The following is a 19,093-nucleotide window of genomic DNA, read 5'->3' as shown; positions in this document are numbered from 1 at the left end:
CCTGAGTGCACTGATGTCCGCAGCGCCGCCCTCCTGTGTCAATGTATGTGGGAGTGCCAGGCACAGCACCGTCCCCGAGTTTGGGTCAACTGGGGAGGGCCTGGGGCCTGCCAGGAGACACCTGTGGGAGGCCTGAGAGACAGCTGTGCCTTGGAGATGGCCTGGTGGACGGACCCCACCAGCCAGCTAGGAGGGGGTCTGGGGTCCTGTCCTGGGGAGGGAAGAGCAGACTCCACGATAGCCTTGGGGTCTCCAGATAGCCCAGCAGGGGTGGGGAGGGTGAGCAGGGACGGGGCGCCCACACTGACTTGGGACCCTCCTCCAGGCCCACACCTCAGCACCCAGGACATCTGGGTCCCCCACCCCCAGCGCGGTCTAGTCTGGCTGCCTGGCCATCACTCCCAGCCTGGTTCCCACTCCTGTGTCTTCTGGGGACGGCCCTCAAGGACAGCATGTTGACACATCGGGCCCGGCTCTATCACTGTGGGGAGGGAGATAGGCTGCCAGGGACAGAAAGGGCTCTTTGAGAAGGCCACTCTGCCTGGAGTGGGGGCCCCGGGCACTGTCCCCCAAGGTCGCAGCAGAGGAGATAGGGGTCTGTCCTGCACAAACACCCCACCTTCCACTCGGCTCACTTAAGGCAGGCAGCCCAGCCCCTGGCAGCACCCACGATGCGGGACCTGCCTCTCACCGGCCTGGCCCTACTGCTATCCACCCTGGGGGCTCTGCTGGGGCCTGAGGCCCTCAGAGCAGAGGAGCCAGCTGTGGGCACCGGTGGCCTCATCTTCCGAGAAGACTTGGACTGGCCACCAGGCAGCCCACAAGAGCCTCTCTGCCTGGTGGCGCTGGGCGGGGACAGCAATGGCAGCGGCTCTCCCCTGCGGGTGTTGGGGGCTCTGAGCGCCTATGAGCAGGCCTTCCTGGGGGCCGTGCAGCGGGCCCGCTGGGGCCCCCGAGACCTGGCCACCTTCGGTGTCTGCAGCACCGGCAACAGGCAGGCTGCCTTGCCCTCTCTACGGCGGCTGGGGGCCTGGCTGCGGGACCCTGGGGGGCAGCGCCTGGTGGTCCTGCACCTGGAGGAAGGTAGGTGGGGCCCAGCCCCAAGCTTGGCACCACCGGCTTCCTTCAGGTGGGCTGGGTCCTCCTAGGGAAGATCAGGGGCTGGTAGAGCCCCCACCCTGGGCAGGGAGGCTGTGGTCTTGTTCCTAGGACTGGGTTGCGGGTCCGTGGCCTGGAAGGCGGGCACCGCGCTCTGTCTTGTCCCCGAAGCCCAGCTCTTAGACCCGCCCCTGCCGCAGTGCCAGGGAGAGAGCTGCTGCCTTCTCACCACCCCTGAAGATGACGCCGGGCTCGAGGCCAGTGGAACCCTCCTTCCCACAGCCGCAGCCTGTTCTCAGGGCCACTGGCCTGAGAGACTTCCTGCAGGGAAGGGGCTTCATTGGGCACCCCAACCCAGAGACCCCAGGGCGGCAGCCCCACCCACAGCCTCAGACACAGCCCCTGCCTGCCCCCGCCGTCACCGCTCCCTGGCTGCAGGAAGGCAGCGAAGAGGGGCACCCTTGTCCTCCGCTCGAGGTCCCCTGAACAGTGGCGAGAGCGGCAGGGACGGATCCCAAAGACTCCCGGGGGGTGTGGCCTTCAATGGCTCAGGCGTCCTCTGCTGTCCTGGCTGCAGTGACCTGGGAGCCGACACCCTCGCTGAGGTTCCAGGAGCCCCCGCCTGGAGGAGCTGGCCCCCCAGAACTGGCGCTGCTGGTGCTGTACCCTGGGCCTGGGCCTGAGGTCACTGTGACGAGGGCTGGACTGCCGGGTGCCCAGGTACCAGGGAGTTGCATGGGGCAGTGCCCAGGCCGCGGCGGGGGGCATGGATTTGTTGCAGAGTCTGCGGTACTGAGAGCAGCGTAGAACCAGTGGCGATGGGAGAAGGGGGACCGGTAGAGCGGGGCTGGTTAAGCCTCCATCCAACCGGGCTGAGCCCTGGTCTCCGCAGAGCCTCTGCCCGTCCCGGGACACCCGCTACCTGGCGTTGGCGGTGGACCGCCCTTCGGGGGCCTGGCGCGGCTCCGGGCTGGCCTTGACCCTACAACCCCGCGGAGAGGGTAGGTCCGCGTGGAGAGGGACGGGGCGTGGAGTCGACTGCCTTCGGCCCCCAGCCCCTGAGCCAGCCCCGCCCCCACCCACCGCAGGCTCCCCGCTGAGTACGGCCAAGCTGCAGGCACTGCTGTTCGGCGACGACCACCGCTGCTTCACACGGATGACCCCGGCCCTGCTCCTGCTGCCGCGGTCCGAGCCCCCGCCGCTGCCCGCGCACGGCCAACTGGACACCGTGCCCTTCCCGTCGCCCAGGTGCGCGCAGGCACCAGGGCACGGGGCAGGAGCGGGCGGGGGTGGCGTGGCCTCGCGGCCGCTCTCAACTCCCCCAACTGCGGGTTCCAGGCCATCCGCGGAGCTCGAGGAGTCGCCACCCAGCGCAGACCCCTTCCTGGAGACGCTCACGCGCCTGGTGCGGGCGCTGCGGGGCCCCCCGGCCCGGGCCTCCGCGCCGCGCCTGGCCCTGGACCCGGACGCGCTGGCCGGCTTCCCGCAGGGCCTGGTCAACCTGTCGGACCCAGCGGCGCTGGAGCGCCTCCTCGACGGCGAGGAGCCGCTGCTGCTGCTGCTGAGGCCCACTGCGGCCACCACTGGGGACCCTGCGCCCCTGCACGACCCCACGTCGGCGCCGTGGGCCACGGCCCTGGCGCGCCGCGTGGCTGCCGAGCTGCAAGCGGCGGCTGCCGAGCTGCGCAGCCTCCCGGGTCTGCCTCCGGCCGCAGCCCCGCTGCTGGCGCGCCTGCTCGCGCTCTGCCCAGGCGGCCCCGGCGGCCCTGGCGATCCCCTGCGAGCGCTGCTGCTTCTGAAGGCGCTGCAGGGCCTGCGCGTGGAGTGGCGCGGGCGGGATCCGCGCGGGCCGGGTCGGGCACAGCGCAGCGCGGGGGCTACCGCCGCCGACGGGCCGTGCGCGTTGCGCGAGCTCAGCGTAGACCTCCGCGCCGAGCGCTCCGTACTCATCCCCGAGACCTACCAGGCCAACAATTGCCAGGGCGTGTGCAGCTGGCCTCAGTCCGACCGCAACCCGCGCTACGGCAACCACGTGGTGCTGCTGCTGAAGATGCAGGCCCGTGGGGCCGCCCTGGCGCGCCCACCCTGCTGCGTGCCCACCGCCTACGCGGGCAAGCTGCTCATCAGCCTGTCCGAGGAGCGCATCAGCGCGCACCACGTGCCCAATATGGTGGCCACCGAGTGTGGCTGCCGGTGACCCCTGCGCCGCGCGGACTTCTGCCCCGAAGGTCCGGACGCGCCCCAGCTCGCGCCCCTTCCATATTTATTCGGACCCCAAGCATCGCCCCAATAAAGACCAGCAAGCAACCGGGTGGGGTGTCCGTGCGTGTTAGGGGGCCTGTGGGACCTCCCTTGCCGTCTCTCCTCGCGCACGGCCCGGGTCCGCCCTGTAGCGCTCGCTGGCTCTCCCCTGCCTGAAGCGCCCCACCACCGTCTTTCAGGCCCCGGACTCGGTGTCGGGTCCAGGCATAAAGGAGCAGATGACTCTGCGGCCGCAGCACTCGCTTTATTTCGCCAGAGTCGCGGGGCGTCCAGAAGGGGTCCCTGGACTCGGGCGTGGGGCCGGCTCAGTCCCGCCCCTTGCCTGCGCGGAGCTTCTGGCGACTCCCAGGCCGCTGCTCCTCGTCGGGACGCCTCGGGGAGACCCAGGCCTGCCTCTTCCTGGGCTCGGCGTCCCTGGAGTCCCGTGCCCACGGCCGGTGGCCCCCTTCGCGTGACTCCCAGCGCCGGGGTAGGGCTTCCCGGGGCTCCCTGGCGGCCCGTGGCTTCTCCTCCTTCCGCCGCCTCTCTTTCTTCGGCCTCTCCTCCCTCCGCGGCTTCTCCTTGCGCGGCTTCCCCTCTCTCCGAGGCCTCTCCTTGGGTCCCCGGTCTGCGAGGGGCACACGGTCCTCCCGCACGGCCTCTCTGGTGGCCTCGCCGGGCTCCTCTTCGTCCTTCTCTGCAGCCTCCCGACTCCCGGGAATCTTGGGTCTGACCTCTGCCTCGGCCCGGGGCGCAGGCGGCGCTGATGGAGGCGCCTGGGCCTCGAACTTAGGCTGCCAGACAGAGCGGGGTCTCGGGGTAAGCGCCCACCTTCCCCCCGGCCCGGGCTCCTTCTTTCCCTGGGGATGAAGATCCCACTGCCCGCGGTCAGTGGAAGGAAGCGCTTACCAGGGGTGACGATGGCTCCCTCGGGGCTGAGCTTGGAGGGACCCAGGGCTCGGGCGCACGTGCTTGGAGTGCCGCCTCCCCAGCCACGGCGTCTGCAGCGACAGGATTGGGATCCGAGTCAGCTGGGTCGAGGCACAGACCACACTGTCCATCCCTCCCTCACCCCTAGAGCCCCCTCCCTGGACAGTTGGAGTGGGGCTCCCCCGGTACGGCTGAGGCTAAGGATGCCCCCGAAACGTGGGAAGGGACTCCGGGACTCCGCTGCTGCGGCGCCCCCCCTCCGAACCTCGCTCTTTTTTTTTTTTTTTTTTTGAGACCGAGTCTTGCTCTGTCGCCCAGGCTGGAGTGCAGTGGCACGATCTCGGCTCACTGCAAGCTCCACCTCCCGGGTTCACGCCATTCTCCTGCCTCAGCCTCCCGCGTAGCTGGGACTACAGGCGCCCGCCATCACGCCCGGCTAATTTTTTGTATTTTTAGTAGAGACGGGGTTTCAACATGTTAGCCAGGATGGTCTCGATCTCCTGACCTTGTGATCCGCCCGCCTCGGCCTCCCAAAGTGCTGGGATTACAGGCTTGAGCCACCGCGCCCGGCGAACCTCGCTCTTTCAATCGGTCATTCTTCCCCCCGACCACGGGCTGTAGGAGGCCCCTAGCAAGGGAGGGGTCGCAGGACTGCCCCCGGGGGGCGCTCACGAGCTGAGCGGTCCCCACAGAGAGGGCGCAGGAGGAAGGCGGCAGAACGCTACGCGGGAGGAGGGGTTGCACAAGGTCCATCCGGAAGCCAGAACCTACTCGCGGCGAGGGGAATGGGCCCCGCAAAAGGTCCACACGGGGTGAGAGGGGCGCGCAAGAGCCGTCACTTAAGGGGAGATGCACAAACCAACTTTGGAGGCGTGCAAGACCCAGCCCTGGAGAGGAGGCTCCCAGACCCCACCCTTGCGGCGCAGGGCCTTTCCTCGGAGGAATAGGCGCACAGGTGGACCCCACCTCTGGGGAGCCTGCGCTCACCGCGGCACAGCCGGAAAGCCGAGCCCAGCAGCGCCACCAGCGAGGCGAGCACCAGGCATTTGTTGAGCGACAGGTCTCCCCAGGGCAGCTCCTCGCTCAGGGCCGGGGGCGGCGGCGGCGGCTGCGGCGGCGGCGCGGTCTGCGCCTTCTTGCGCGCGGGGGCGCTCCGAGGACCTGCGGGAGCAAGTGCGCGCTGCGCTGTGGCCACTGGCTCTGCGCCGCCCCCTTCCCCGGGCGCAGGGGACGAGAGAGGGGCCTGTGCCCTGAACCCGGCTCTCCCTGCCTGCCTGTGCGACCCCGGGCGCAGGTGAACGCAGCCCCGGGTGCCCCGCAGCTGCACGGGGATGCCTAGAGTTTCTGGAAGGTAACTTCCCGGAGCTGAGTGGCTTAGCTGGTATTATTACGCATCAGTAGAGGCTCCCGGCCCGTTGACTCGCTGCCTGCCACACTTCGACGCCACTCAATCAGGACACCACCCTCCAAGATCCAAGGACCCAGCTCCGGGACCTAAGCCTAACACCAGTCCGTTCCCACCCCACACCTCACCCACGTCTCCTGCAAACCCACTCGCGCCGGCTTTCAGCCTCTCCTTCCCCGTTCCTGGGGTCCCCCTGGCGGCAGGCTCTTTTTCCATCTTCTTGGGCCTGGTGTCCACACTGCGGCCTTCAGCCACCGGCTCCTGAGAGTCCTGTGGTTATCATGAGACATTCCACATGTTTCCTTCCAGTGCCAAACCCTTCCCGTGGCTTTAGACACCTGCCTCCCTTGGCCGGCTTGTCCCCAACTCCCCAGGCGTCCTGGGTTAAAGGCTGAGGGTCCCAGCTACTCACGTGGGGCGGGCTGCCGGAGTCGGCCAGCCTGGGTGTCGTCGCTGTGGGAACAGAGGGAGAGTCAAGGTTGTGGGGACCCCCAGGCCAATCCCACCCTCTCCCCTGGCCCTGCTGGGTGACATGTGGGTGACTAACCCCATCTTATAGATAAGAAAGTAGGTGGAGGCCAGCACAGGGGTTCACACCTGGAATCCCAGGATTTTGGGGAGACTGAGGTGGGAGGATCACCTGAGCCCAGGAGTTTGAGACCAGCCTGGGCAACATAGTGAGACCCCATCTCTAAAAAAAAAAAAAAAAATTAGCGAGGCATGGTGACCTGCACCTGTGGCCCCAGCTACTTGGGAGGCTGAGGCAGGAGGATCACTTGAGCCTGGGAGGTCGAGGCTGCAGTGGCTTATGATCATGTCACTGTACTCCAGCATGGAAGACAGAATGAGGCTCTGTCTCAAAAAATAATAACAAAAATATATAAAAATATAAAGAAAGCAGACAGGCTTGGAGACAGCTTTGCCCAAAGACACACAGCATTTCAGTGGCAACGTGGGATTCGAACCTAGATCTGTGCGGCCCAGTGCCTGTCTTCCTTGGGGGCTCCTTACAGACCCCTGAGGCAGAAATGAGGGCCAGGGGTTGAACATGGGGAGCACACTTTAAGCCAGTCCAGTGTGGGAGGCTAAGAAGCTCTAGTCTCTGAAGATGGGCCTCCTCGCTCAAGGGGACCATCGGGGAAGGGCTTCCTCCCGGCAGCGCCAAAAGGGTACCTGGAGCCCTGTCCTCCTGGGTCTCGGCCAGCGCAGAGTGGTCCTCCAGGGCCTGGCAGCTGCCCAGGCCGCCATCCAGCTCCTCCCAGGCTCTGGTTGTCATGGAGATGGCTGGAGCAGCAGCAGGTCCCGGGCCAGGCTGGGAGGGGTGGGGAACAAGGTCTTGCATTTACTGAGTCCCTGCCATGGGCCTGGGCCTGACCTGGAGGTTCTGCGGACACCAACTAATAGGCCCCGTCCTCCCACCCCTCACTCGACAAATTCACACTCATGCCCGGCATGGCCCGGCACGGCCCGGCGCCCGCTCCAGGCATCCCCCTGGCCCCGCAGGCCTGCCCTGGGGCCCCTCCCTATAGCCCAGGCTCGCTGGGGTTCAGTATCCATCAGCACAGTAGCCAAGGCTGCTCTGGCCCAGAGAGGGCGGGAGCCTCTGCAGGACAACACAGCAGTGAGTCCCAGACGCACCCCAAACCGAAACTCTTGGCCCCAGAGTCAGCTCATGTTCTCTGAGACCAGGGACTATTTTTATCTGGTGCCTGAGGCCAGCGGGACAGGCTAACAGGTGCCCCAGCCCCTCCCAGGCCTCTGCTGTCATGGGGTCTCCCTCTGGGCCACACTGACCTGCCATTCTGGGCACCCACATCCCACTGCGTGACCCTGTGAGTCTACAGGCTCGGGCCCCAGCAGCAGAACCATCCTGGCTCTGGTTGTGACAGGCCGGGGCAGGGGAGGAGGGTCCCGGTTGCGGGGGTGGGGGTCTTCTGATCCTGACACAGAGTACCCTGACTTGTCCCCCTAACTCTGTTCCCATATGACAGATGAGGAAACTGAGGCTAGAGACAGCGCCATTGGCTGGAGGTCGCAAGGAGCTTCAAGTCAGACCCAAAGCTGTACTCTTCAGGGTCCCCATGGCCTCTGGCTGCTGGGATTAGGGTGTCCCTGTATCTAGGCTGAAAAACCACTCAGCCCTGGGGCTCCAAGACCTGGAAGAGGCCTATCGCGTGGCAGTGGGGGAAGGGCCCAAGAAGCATGGGAGGCTGGTGTGTGGCCCCTGGGTGTGTGTGGGGGCAGCTCCAGGAATTGGGGACCCTTACAGTCCTCCGCAACACCCCTTCATACCCCGGGAGCCCACACCTCTGCCCGGGACTCCCCCAGCCTCACTTCCTTACCCCCGAGCCTCGCTTACCCGCCAGCCGCTTTGCTGAGCCTTGTGCACAGGATGGACGATGGGGAGGGTGGCCCGATGATGGACGGCAACAGGTGGCCGGAGACCGCGGGTGGGCCAATCAGCATGCCCGCTGGAGTGAGGTCACAGCCAGAGAGTCCCCCGCCCTTCCCTGCCATTGCAGCGGGGCAGGGCATTGTGCCTACTCAGCACTCGCCACTGCCACCCAGGGAGACGTAGCGCCTGCAGCTGGGACTACAGGCGAGCACCATCACACCCGGTAAATTTTTTTTTTTTTTTTGAGACAGAGTCTCGCTCTGTTGCCCAGGCTGGAGTGCAGTGGCGCGATCTTGGCTCACTGCAAGCTCTGCCTCCCAGGTTCACGCCATTCTCCTGCCTCAGCCTCCTGAGTAGCTGGGACTACAGGCACCCGCCACCACACCCAGCAAATTTTTTGTATTTTTTTTAGTAGAGATGGGGTTTCACCATGTTAGCCAGGATGGTCTCGATCTCCTGACCTCGTGATCCGCCTGCCTCGGACTCCCAAAGTGCTGGGATTACAGGCGTGAGCCACTGCACCTGGACTAGTTTTTGTATTTTTTTTTTTTTAGTAGAGACGGGGTTTCCCCATGTTGGCCAGGCTGCTCTCGAACTCCTGACCACAAGTGATCCGTGTGATCCGCTCGCCTTGGCCACCCAAAGTGCTGGGATCCCGGGCGGGAGCCCCTGCAATGCATTCATTCCTGCTGTTTAAGGCCACCCTATTTGGGGTCATGTGTTCCTGCGGCTCTGGCAGGTTCATACACCGGGAACTGCCTGCTCCCACACCATCATGCAGAGAAACCTGACGCCTCTGCTCTGGGGAGAGGACCCGGGCTCTCTCAGCCCCCAAAGGTGCATTCTAAGGCCTGCACGCAGATGTTCGAGCCCTACCTGCAAAGCATGGTGACTTTGGGAGTCCTGAGGGAAGAGGGGAAGTGGATTTTGGTGGTGAGGCCTGTGTGTTAAAAATCCTGAGTGAATGGCCGGGCACGGTGGCTAGCGCCTATAATCCCAGCACTTTGGGAGGCCGAGGCGGGCGGATCGCCTGAGGTCGGGAGTTTGAGACCAGCCTGGCTGGTCTCCAACATGGTGAAATCCCGTCACTACTAAAAATACAAAAATTAGTGAGGCGTGGTAGTGGACGCCTGTAATCCCAGCTACTGGGGAGGCTGAGGGAGGAGAATTGCTTGACACCGGGAGGTGGAGGTTGCAGTGAGCCAAGATCACATCATTGCACTCCAGCCTGGGAGACAGAGTGAGACTCCGTCTCAAATAATAATAATAATTCTGAGTGAATAGGGCCTCCCCAGGAACTATCAAGAGACCCAGAATGCCAGCCCGCCTGCAGCAAAGCAAGGGCTGGGGCTCCCTGGTCCCCACTTCCCTCTGCTTTAGAAATGGATCTCGGCCGGGCACGGTGGCTCACGCCTGTAATCCCAGCACTTTGGGAGGCCGAGGTGGGCAGATCATGAGGTCAGGAGATCGAGATCATCCTGGCTAACACGGTGAAAGCCCGTCTTTACTAAAAGTACAAAAAATTAGCTGGGTGTCCTGGCGGGCGCCTGTAGTCCCAGCTACTCAGGAGGCTGAGGCAGGAGAATGGCGTGAACCTGGGAGGCGGAGCTTGCAGTGAGCTGAGATTGCGCCACTGCACTCCAGCCTGGGCGACAGAGCGAGACTCTGTCTCAAAAAAAAAAAAAAAAGAAACGGCTCTCATGTTTTTCTGTATGACGCAAGACAGACACAAACAGGAAACAGAGAAGCTGAAAGCAAAAGCTGTAAAGCATCTGTCATCTTCCTGCCCCCAAACAGACACTGTTTAATAGTTTCACATGTTCTTTCTGCTGTTTGTAACTTGTGATTTTATTATTAGTTCCATACTTATTTTTATAAAGCTGGCATAATTAGCGAAGGGCTGAACATCTTGTTTGTAACCTAGATTTATTTTTTCCTCCTAAAAGTTTTTTTTTTTTTTTTTTTTTTTTGAGATGGAGTCTCTCTCTGTCACCCAGGCTGGAGATAAGTGGTGCGATCCTGGCTCACTGCAACCTTCGCCTCTTGGGTTCAAGCAATTCTCCTGCCTCAGCCTCCTGAGGACCTAGGATTACAGGCATGCGCCACTGCGCCTGGCTAATTTTCATATTTTTAGTAGAAATGGGGTTTCACCGTGTTATTCAGGCTGGTCTCAAACTCCTGACCTCAGGTGATCCGCCCGCTTCTGCCTCCTGAAGTGTTGGGATCACAGGCATGAGCCACAGTGCCTGGCGCCTCCTAAAAGTATATTACAGCTTGGCAGTTCCTCAAAAAGCTAAAATAGAATGACCATAAGATGCAGAAACACTACTCCTAGGTATCTACGAAAAGGAATCCAAAGCTGGGACTCAGATATTTGCACACCCAAGTTCAAGGCACCACGATTCTCTGCAGGCACATGGTGTAGGCAGCTCTAGTGTTCCATCCTCAGACACACGGATCAACACAGCGTGGCCCTTCCACACAGTGAAGTACGACACAGCCGTGAACAGGAACGAGGCTCTGACCGCGGCCATGGTGTGAATGCACTTTAAGGATGTCACTCTCAGTGAGAGGTGCCAGACACAGAAGGCCACACTGTATGTGATCCCATTTCTATGAAATGTCCAGGACAGGGCCGGGTGCAGTGACTTATGCCTGTAATCCCAGCACTTTGGGAGGCCGAGGTGGGTGGATCATGAGGTCAGGAGATCGAGACCATCCTGGCTAACACGGTGAAACCCTGTCTCTACTAAAAAATACAAAAAATTAGCCAGGCACCGGGCATGGTGGCGGGTGCCTGTAGTCCCAGCTACTTGGGAGGCTGAGGCAGGAGAATGGCGTGAACCCGGGAGGCAGAGCTTGCAGTGAGCCGAGATGGCGCCATTGCACTCCGGCCTGGGCGACAGAGCGAGACTCCGTCTCAAAAAAAAAAAAAAAAAAAAAAAGAAATGTCCAGGACAGGCCAATCCACAGAGACAGGAAGGGGATGTGTGGGTGCCGGGGTTGGGAAGGGGATGGGGAGTGATGGCTGATGGGGATGGAGCTTCATTTTAGGGTGACGAGAATGTTCTGGAATAAGACAGGGGTGGTGGTTGCTGAGTCGTTTCACTTAGGATAATGATCTCCAGCTCCATCCATGTTGCTGCAAAATATATGATTTCATTTGTTTGTTTGTTTTTTGAGACAGAGTCTCATCTCCGTCACCCAGGCTGGCATGCAGTGGCACAATCAGGGCTCACTACAGCCTCGGCCTCTTGAGCTCAGGTGGTCATCCCACCTCAGCCTCCTGAGTAGCTGGGACCACAGGTGCCTGACACCACACGCAGCTAATTTTTTTATTTTCTATTTATGAGACAGAGTCTCACTCTGTCACCCAGGCTACAGTGCAGTGGCGCCATCTCTGCTCGCTGCAACCTCTGCCTCTCAGGCTCAAGTGATTCTCCTGCCTCAGTCTCCTGAGGAGCTGGGATTACAGGCATGTGCCACCATGCCCGGCTATTTTTTTTTTTTTTTTGAGATGGAGTTTCGCTCTTGTCGCCCAGACTGGAGTGCAGTGGCACAATCTCGGCTCACTGCAACCTCTGCCTCCCGGGTTCAAGTGATTCTCCTGCCCCAGCCTCCCAAGTAGCTGGGATTACAGGCGCATGCCACCACACCCAGCTAATTTTTGTATTTTTAGTAGTGACAGGGTTTTGCCATGTCGACCAGGCTGGTCTCAAACTCCTGACCTCAGGTGATCCATCTGCCTCGGCCTCCCAAAGTGCTGAGATTACAGGCGTGAGCCACTGTGCCCAGCTACTAATTTTTGTATTTTTAGTAGAGATGGTGTTTCACCATGTTGCCCAGGCTGGTCTCGAACTCCTGGGCTCAAGTGATCCACTGGCCTTGGCCTCCTGAAGTGCTGGGATTACAGGTGTGAGCCACCACGCCCTCTCTCTATGCTTCACTTTTTGAAGAGCCACCAGTCTCTTTTCCAAAGTGACTGAACTGTTTTACCTGCCCAGCAGCCATATAGGAGCGTTCCAACTTCTCCATGTCCAACTCGTCATTTTCCAGTTTCTTTGTTTGTGTTTTTATTGCCAGCCTAGTGGGTGTGAACGGCATGATCTCATTGTGGTTTCGATTTGCATTTCCCTGGTCAAAATAAATAACTTTTTTTTTTTTTAAGAGACCAGGTCTCCCTATGTTAGCGAGGGTAGTCTGAAACCCTTGGCCTCAAGCAATCCTCCTGCCTTGGCCTCCCAAAGTGCTGGGATCACAGGCGTGAGCCACCGCGCCCAGACTCTTTTTTTACCTTTTTTTTTTTTTTTTTGACGGAGTCCAGCCCTGTTGCCCAGGCTGGAGTGCAATGGCGCAATCTTGGCTCACTACAACCTCTGCCTCCTGGGTACAAGCAATTCTCCTGCCTCAGCCTCCCAAGTAGCTGGGATTACAGGTGCGCACCGCCATGCCCAGCTAATTTTTTGTATCTTTAGTAGAGACGGGGTTTCACCATGTTGGCCAGGCTGATCTTGAACTCCTGACCTAGTGATCCACCTGCTCTGGCCTCCCAAAGTGGTGGGGTTACAAGCATGAGCCACTGAGCCCGGCTGGCACTTTTTATTTTTAAGACTGAGTCTGCCCAGGCTGGAGTGCAGTGGCACAATCTCGGCTCACTGCAACCTCTGCCTCCTGGGTTCAGGTTTTTCTCCTGCCCCAGCCTCCCCAGTAGCTGGGATTACAGGCGCATGCCACCACACCCAGCTAATTTTTGTATTTTTAGTAGTGACAGGGTTTTGCCATGTCGACCAGGCTGGTCTCAAACTCCTGACCTCGGGTGATCCTCCTGCCTCGGCCTCCCAAAGTGCTGGGATGACAGGCGTGAGCCACCGTTCCCGGCCCAGTTTTGCTAATTTTGTGAAGAACAGTGTCATCTGAGGGCACTGACTCGGGATAGAGATGACTCAGATACTGACCCTGACTCCACTGCTGCCTGGCTGTGCCACAGTTTCTTTTCCTGTAAAATGGAAATAAAATGGAGACCCCGATTCGGGGGCGACTGGCTTTGTTGGGTGAGGTTGTTGTGGTGTTCCTGTGGCTGGACGTGATTGGTGATTCCCGGCATCCTCGTATCCGCTAACAGGTCAAAATGCAGATCTTCGTGAAAACTCTTACCGGCAAGGTCATCACCCTTGAAGTGGAGCCCAGTGACACCATAGAAAATGTGAAGGCCAAAATCCAGGATAAAGAAAGCATTCCCCGCGACCAGCAGAAGCTCATCTTTGCAGGCAAGCAGCTGGAAGGTGGCCGCACTCCTTCTGACTACAACAGCCAGGAGTCAACCCTGCACCTGATCCTGCGCCGGAGGGGTGGCTGTTAATTCTTCAGTCTTGCGTTAGTAGTGCCCATTGATGGCATTACTCTGCACTATAGCCATTTGCCCCAACTTAAGTTTAGAAATTACAAGTTTCAGTAATAGCTGAACCTGTTCAAAATGTTAATAAAGGTTTCGTTGAATGGTAAAAATAAATAAATAAATAAAATAAAATGGAGACCCCACCTCCTGGCGTCCTTGTGAGCATTAAGCCAGGCATGGGACAGGTGCTTGGCCCCTGGGATGAGCTGTGTACTCATATTGTTATCGCTGCTATGACAAAGGTGAGGAAGCCACTGAGGCTGTGAGATTCCGCACCCCGTGGAAGCCCAATTGTGACACCCCCCACAGCAGGGTCCTTCCAGCCTCTGGAACACAAAACACCTGAGTGGGAAACCCCCAGGGGACCCTCAGCATGGGCCACTGAGGCAGGAGGTTGAGAACTGTGGGGAGTGCTGGGCAGTGTCCAACTTCCTGCCTCTGCCAGGGCAGCACACCAATTTCATTTGTGTCCACCCTACTTGTTCTCAGGGAGAGGTGGCTCCTTTCCTGGGGTGACTTCTAGACTGGGGCATTTAATTGCTAGTGTGAGATCTCCCAGGGTCTTCCTCTCTTGGCCACAGTGACGTTCAAGATGGCAGGGGAGGCCGGGCGCGGTGGCTCACGCTTGTAATCCCAGCACTTTGGGAGGCCGAGGCGGGCGGATCACGAGGTCAGGAGATCGAGACCACGGTGAAACCCCGTCTCTACTAAAAATACAAAAAATTAGCCGGGCGTGGTGGCGGGCGCCTGTAGTCCCAGCTACTCGGAGAGGCTGAGGCAGGAGAATGGCGTGAACCCGGGAGGCGGAGCTTGCAGTGAGCCGAGATCGCACCACTGCACTCCAGCCTGGGCGACAGAGCGAGACTCCGTCTCAAAAAAAAAAAAAAAAAAAAAAGATGGCAGGGGAGTGAGCAGCGCCCCCTAGAGCCTGAGAAGTTCAAAGAGCAAGAACAAGAAAACCTTTCCTGGTTTGCAGTTGTGTTTACAATTTTTTTGTTTTGTTTTTATTGATTTGTTTATTTATTTTAAAATTTTTATTCATCTATTTATTTTTGAATGGGGGTCTTGCTATATTGCCCAGGCAGGTCTTGAACTCCTGGACTCAAGCTATCCTCCCGACTCTGCCTCCCTAAGAGCTGGGATTGTAGGTGTCAGCCACCGTGCCTGGCCAGTTTTGTTTTGTTTTTTAAAGAGATAGGGCTGGGCACAGTGGCTTACACCTGTAATCCCAGCATTTTGGGAGGCCGAGGCAAGTGGATCACTTGACGCTCGGCGTTCAAGAGCAGCCTGGGCAACATGGCACCACCCTGTCTGTACAAGAAAAAGAAAAAAAGAAGAAAAGAAAAACAATAAAAAACAATTTTACGGCTGGGCGCGGTGGCTCATGCCAGTAATCTCAGCACTTTGGAAGGCCGAGGCGGGTGGATCACGAGGTCGAGGTTAGGAGTTCAAAATCAGCCTGGCCAAGATGGTGAAACCCCATCTCTACTAAAAATACAAAAGAAATTAGCCAGGCGTGGTGGCGGGTGCCTGTAATCCCAGCTACTTGGGAGGCCGAGGCAGAGAATTGCTTGAACCTGGGAGGCAGAGGTTGCAGTGAGCCAAGATTGTGCCACTGCACTCCAGCCTGGGCGACTCCGTCTCAAAAAAAAAAAAAATTTTTTTTCAAAAGTAAAGGTAAAACTCCATGAAAATAGCAACATGGACAATGTGGGGCAGGGAATACTGAAGAGCTGCAGAGAATGATGTTCAGATGCTCTGCATATAAAGCTTTCTTCCTTTTTCTATAATGAAACCTTTGTGAAAACATTAGGCTGGGCACGGTGGCACACACGTGTAATCCCAGCACTTTGGGAGGCTGAACCATGAGGATCACCTGAGCCCAGGAGTTTGAGATCAGCCTGGGCAACATGGTGAAAACCCATCTCTACAAAAATACAATAAAATAAACTTTACGAATACTGCAAAATAAAATCCTGAATATTATAGCAAGGAGCAAAACCGTAGGAAATATAGGCTGGGCACGGTGGCTCACGCCTGTAATCCCAGAATTTTGGGAGGCCGAGGTGGGCAGATCACCTGAGGTTGGGAGTTCCAGACCACCCTGGACAACATGGTGAAACCCCATCTCTACTAAAAATACAAAAATTAGCTGGGTGTGGTGGTGCATGCCTGTAATCCCAGCTACTGGGGAGGCTGAGACATGATAACCCCTTGGACCTGGCAGGTGGAGGTTGCAGTAAGCTGAGATGGCGCCACTGCCCTCCAGCCTGGGGTACAGAGTGAAACTCCATCTCGGAAAAAAAAAAAAAAAAAAAGAGGCCGGGTGCGGTGGCTCACACCTGTAATCCCAGCACTTTGGGAGACCAAGGTGAGTGGAACATGAGGTCAGGAGATTGAGACTGTCCTGGCTAACACAGTGAAACCCCGTCTCTACTAAAAATACAAAAAATTAGCCGGGCGTGGTGGCGGGCGCCTGTAGTCCCAGCTACTCGGGAGGCTGAGGCAGGAGAATGGCGTGAACCCGGGAGGCGGAGCTTGTAGTGAGCAGAGAATGCGCCACTGCACTCCAGCCTGGGCGACAGAGCGAGACTCCGTCTCAAAAAAAAAAAACAAAAGAAATATAAGTACAGTAAAGAGAAAAACAGCAACTTGCTTGAGATAAGCCCTGTTTACCTCGGGGCCTCGCTTTTCCGTGTGTGTTTGCCCAGCTCGTCCCGAGGCTGCCCACACGGCTGTAGGTCCTGCTTTATCACCCAGGAGCAGACGCCTCTGAGGATTTGTGGCCAAACCCCAGCCTTGCGCAGCCTCCTTGTGGCCCGAGCTTGTCGCAGGCTGCATGGTGCACATTAAAAATGGTCAGTTTGAGGCCGGGCGCGGTGGCTCACGCTTGTAATCCCAGCATTTTGGGAGGCCTAGGTGGGCAGATCACGAGGTCAGGAGATCGAAACCATCCTGGCTAACACGGTGAAATCCCGTCTCTACTAAAAATACAAAAAATTAGCTGGGCGTGGTGGCGGGTGCCTGTAGTCCCAGCTACTCGGGAGGCTGAGGCAGGAGAATGGCGTGAACCTGGGAAGCGGAGCTTGCAGTCAGCCGAGATCGCCCCACTGTACTCCAGCCTGGGTGACAGCGAGACTCTGTCTCAAAAAAAATGGTCGGTTCTCTGGGAGGTGCACTCCAGCCTGGGCGACATGTCAAAAAAAAAAAAAAAAAAAAAAAAAAGGCCGTTCTTGTTTACTTCCCTTTTTCTTCCCCACACTGTTTGCTCAAAAGAGTTCAAGGGCCTTCTGAGTTTTTCTTCAGGAGACAGAGCCAGGCTTGAATATAATGCCAGGCAGGAACACATGGAGAAAAGGAGGCCCAGATTCTTCCTTATTTTCCTGATTTCTTTTTCTTTCTTTTTTTGAGACGGGGCCTTGCTCTGTCGCCCAGGCTGGAGTGCAGTGGCACGATCTCGGCTCACTACAAGCTCTGCCTCCTGGTTCACGCCATTCTTCCGCTCCAGCCTCCTGAGTAGCTGGGACTATAGGCGCTGTATTTTTTGCTGTATTTTTTAGTAGAGACGGGGTTTCACCGTGTTAGCCAGGATGGTCTCGATCTCCTGACCTCGTGATCTGCCCGCCTCGGCCTCCCAAAGTGCTGGGATTACAGGCGTGAGCCACCGTGCCCGGCCATTTTCCTGCTTTCTTTCATTTTGTTTTTCTTTTTTCTTTTTTTTGAGAGTGTCTTGCTCTGTCACCCAGGCTGGAATGCAGTGGTGTGATCACAGCTCACTGCAGCCTCGACCTCCCGGGCTCAAGTGATCCTCTTGGTTCAGCCTCCCAAGTAGCTGGGACCACAGGTGCCCACCCCAATCCCAGCTAATTAAAAAAAATTTTTTTTTTTTTTGAGATGGAGTCTTGCTTTGTCCCCCAGGGTTCATGCCATTCTCCTGCCTCAGCCTCCCGAGTAGCTGGGACTACAGGTGCCCGCCACTACGCCCGGCTAATTTTTTGTATTTTTAGTAGAGACGGGGTTTCATTGCGTTAGCCAGGATGGTCTTGATCTCCTGACCGTGTGATCCGCCCGCCTCGGCCTCCCAAAGTGCTGGGATTACAGGCGTGAGCCACCGTGCCCGGCCAATTAAAAATTGTTCAATTTTTAAAAAATTTCTAGAAATTTTTAAAATTCTCAGCAAAGTGAGAACCTAGAGATAGGCTCTCGCTATGTTGGCCAGGCTGGTCTCCAACTCCTGGGCTCAAGCGATCCTCTTGCTTCAGCCTCCCAAAGTGCTGGGATTACAGGCATGAGCCACCATGCCTAGCCCCAATCCTTCTTTATTTTTACCTGTTTACATTTTATTTTATTTATTATTATAATTCTTTTAGAGACAAGGTCTCCCGCTGTCACCCAGGCTGCAGTGCGGTCGAGAAACCATAGCTCACTGCAGCCTTGACCTCCCTGGCTCAGGTGATCCTCCTGCCTCAGCCGCTGGAGTAGCTGGAACTACAGGTGTGCACCACCATGTCCCTAATTTTTAAATTTGCTGTAGAGATGGGGTCTGGCTATTTTGCCCTGGCTGGTCTTGAAAACTCCTGAGCTCAAGCGATTCTCTTGCCTCTGCCTCCCAAAGTGCACACCGGGTCCACAGTCTCTACTAAAAATACAAAAATTAGCCGAGAATGGTGGTGCACACCCGTAGTCCCAGCTTCTCGGGAGGCTGAGGCAGGAGAATCACTTGAACCCTGTAGGTGGAAGTTGCAGTGAGCCAAGACTACGCCACTACACTACAGCCTGGGCTACAGAGCGAGATTCTGTCTCAAAAAATAAAAAAAATCAATCAGTCAATCAATTCATCAATCAGAGTCATACTCTCTGCGTCCTCTGCCAGCACCCCTATCCCGTCAACCTTGATTTCAGAGGAAAACCCAGGCATGGGCCCTCTATCCTTGACCACCCCACATCCCTGCTGTCCCTTTCAGATAGTTCGTGCCTCACCACCTCCAGAGAAAGATATGCCTCTTTCTCTCCCTGCTGTCTGGGAGCCCCTCACCAGTCACAGACTCCCCAGCTCCCAGCAAAGCACCTCCCACCCTGGGGAGTTCCTGGGGAGCCCGGCCAGGGGGGCCAGCAGGGCACATTTGCTGATCCTAGCGCTCATCCCATGTGGCCTGGCCAGTGTGGGGGTGGCCCTTCTAGAAGCCTCACAGCACTGGCAGGCGGCCATCAGAGCTGGTGGCGGGCAGGAGGAGGAAGTAAGAGCTGCTGCAGTCAGGACGGAGGGCCAGGGCTCCCTGGTCGTGGCTGTTCTGGAGATCGCGCCCGCGAGCTGTTCGTTTCGAGCACCCTCTTGCCTCCGTTCCAGAGGAGGTCCTCAACTAAGGGGCATCATTCTGCCCCCAAGGGACATTGGGTGATGTGTGGGACATTTCTGGTTGTCATGACTTGGGGTGCTCCTGGCATGGAGTGGGTGGAGGCCAGGGACGCTGCTCGGTACCCTGCAGTGCCCAGGACGCTGCACTCCAGCCTGGCGACAGAGCAAGGCTCCGTCTCAAAAAACAAACAAACAAAAAAGCAATCCACACCCTGAGTGGGGAAGAAGAGAGGAGAAGCATCCCAGGAGCTGGGGCCCTCCTGGTTTATACCG

At 58.2% G+C, this 19,093-nt stretch overlaps 3 protein-coding genes across 3 annotated transcripts; 2 read left to right on the top strand and 1 right to left on the bottom strand.

Moving 5' to 3' along the window:
* The first annotated feature begins 94 nt into the window (after positions 1 to 94).
* On the top strand, positions 95 to 3,406 carry AMH (anti-Mullerian hormone). The gene is made up of 5 exons (XM_032178967.2): positions 95 to 1,083; positions 1,676 to 1,818; positions 1,991 to 2,099; positions 2,187 to 2,346; positions 2,437 to 3,406. Exons 1-5 carry the CDS (start codon positions 672 to 674, stop codon positions 3,293 to 3,295), a joined length of 1,683 nt encoding a protein of 560 aa, XP_032034858.1. The 5' UTR covers positions 95 to 671; the 3' UTR covers positions 3,296 to 3,406.
* A 26-nt stretch (positions 3,407 to 3,432) lies between these two features.
* Positions 3,433 to 8,956, bottom strand: JSRP1 (junctional sarcoplasmic reticulum protein 1). The gene is made up of 8 exons (XM_032179158.2): positions 8,946 to 8,956; positions 8,034 to 8,145; positions 6,848 to 6,986; positions 6,087 to 6,127; positions 5,824 to 5,944; positions 5,257 to 5,430; positions 4,249 to 4,340; positions 3,433 to 4,133 (listed from the first exon to the last, which is right to left on the bottom strand). Exons 1-8 carry the CDS (start codon positions 8,954 to 8,956, stop codon positions 3,666 to 3,668), a joined length of 1,158 nt encoding a protein of 385 aa, XP_032035049.1. The 3' UTR covers positions 3,433 to 3,665.
* A 4,081-nt stretch (positions 8,957 to 13,037) lies between these two features.
* LOC116484127 (ubiquitin-like) lies at positions 13,038 to 13,564 on the top strand. Its single transcript, XM_032178966.2, has one exon. It carries the CDS (start codon positions 13,198 to 13,200, stop codon positions 13,426 to 13,428), a length of 231 nt encoding a protein of 76 aa, XP_032034857.1. The 5' UTR covers positions 13,038 to 13,197; the 3' UTR covers positions 13,429 to 13,564.
* The last annotated feature ends 5,529 nt before the right edge of the window (positions 13,565 to 19,093 follow it).

This window comes from Hylobates moloch, unplaced genomic scaffold, assembly GCF_009828535.3.
Source record: "Hylobates moloch isolate HMO894 unplaced genomic scaffold, HMol_V3 SCAFFOLD_15, whole genome shotgun sequence".
NCBI lineage: Eukaryota > Metazoa > Chordata > Mammalia > Primates > Hylobatidae > Hylobates > Hylobates moloch.
The sequence above is the reverse complement of the archived record's forward strand: the minus strand, read 5'-3'. Positions and strand labels throughout refer to the sequence as shown.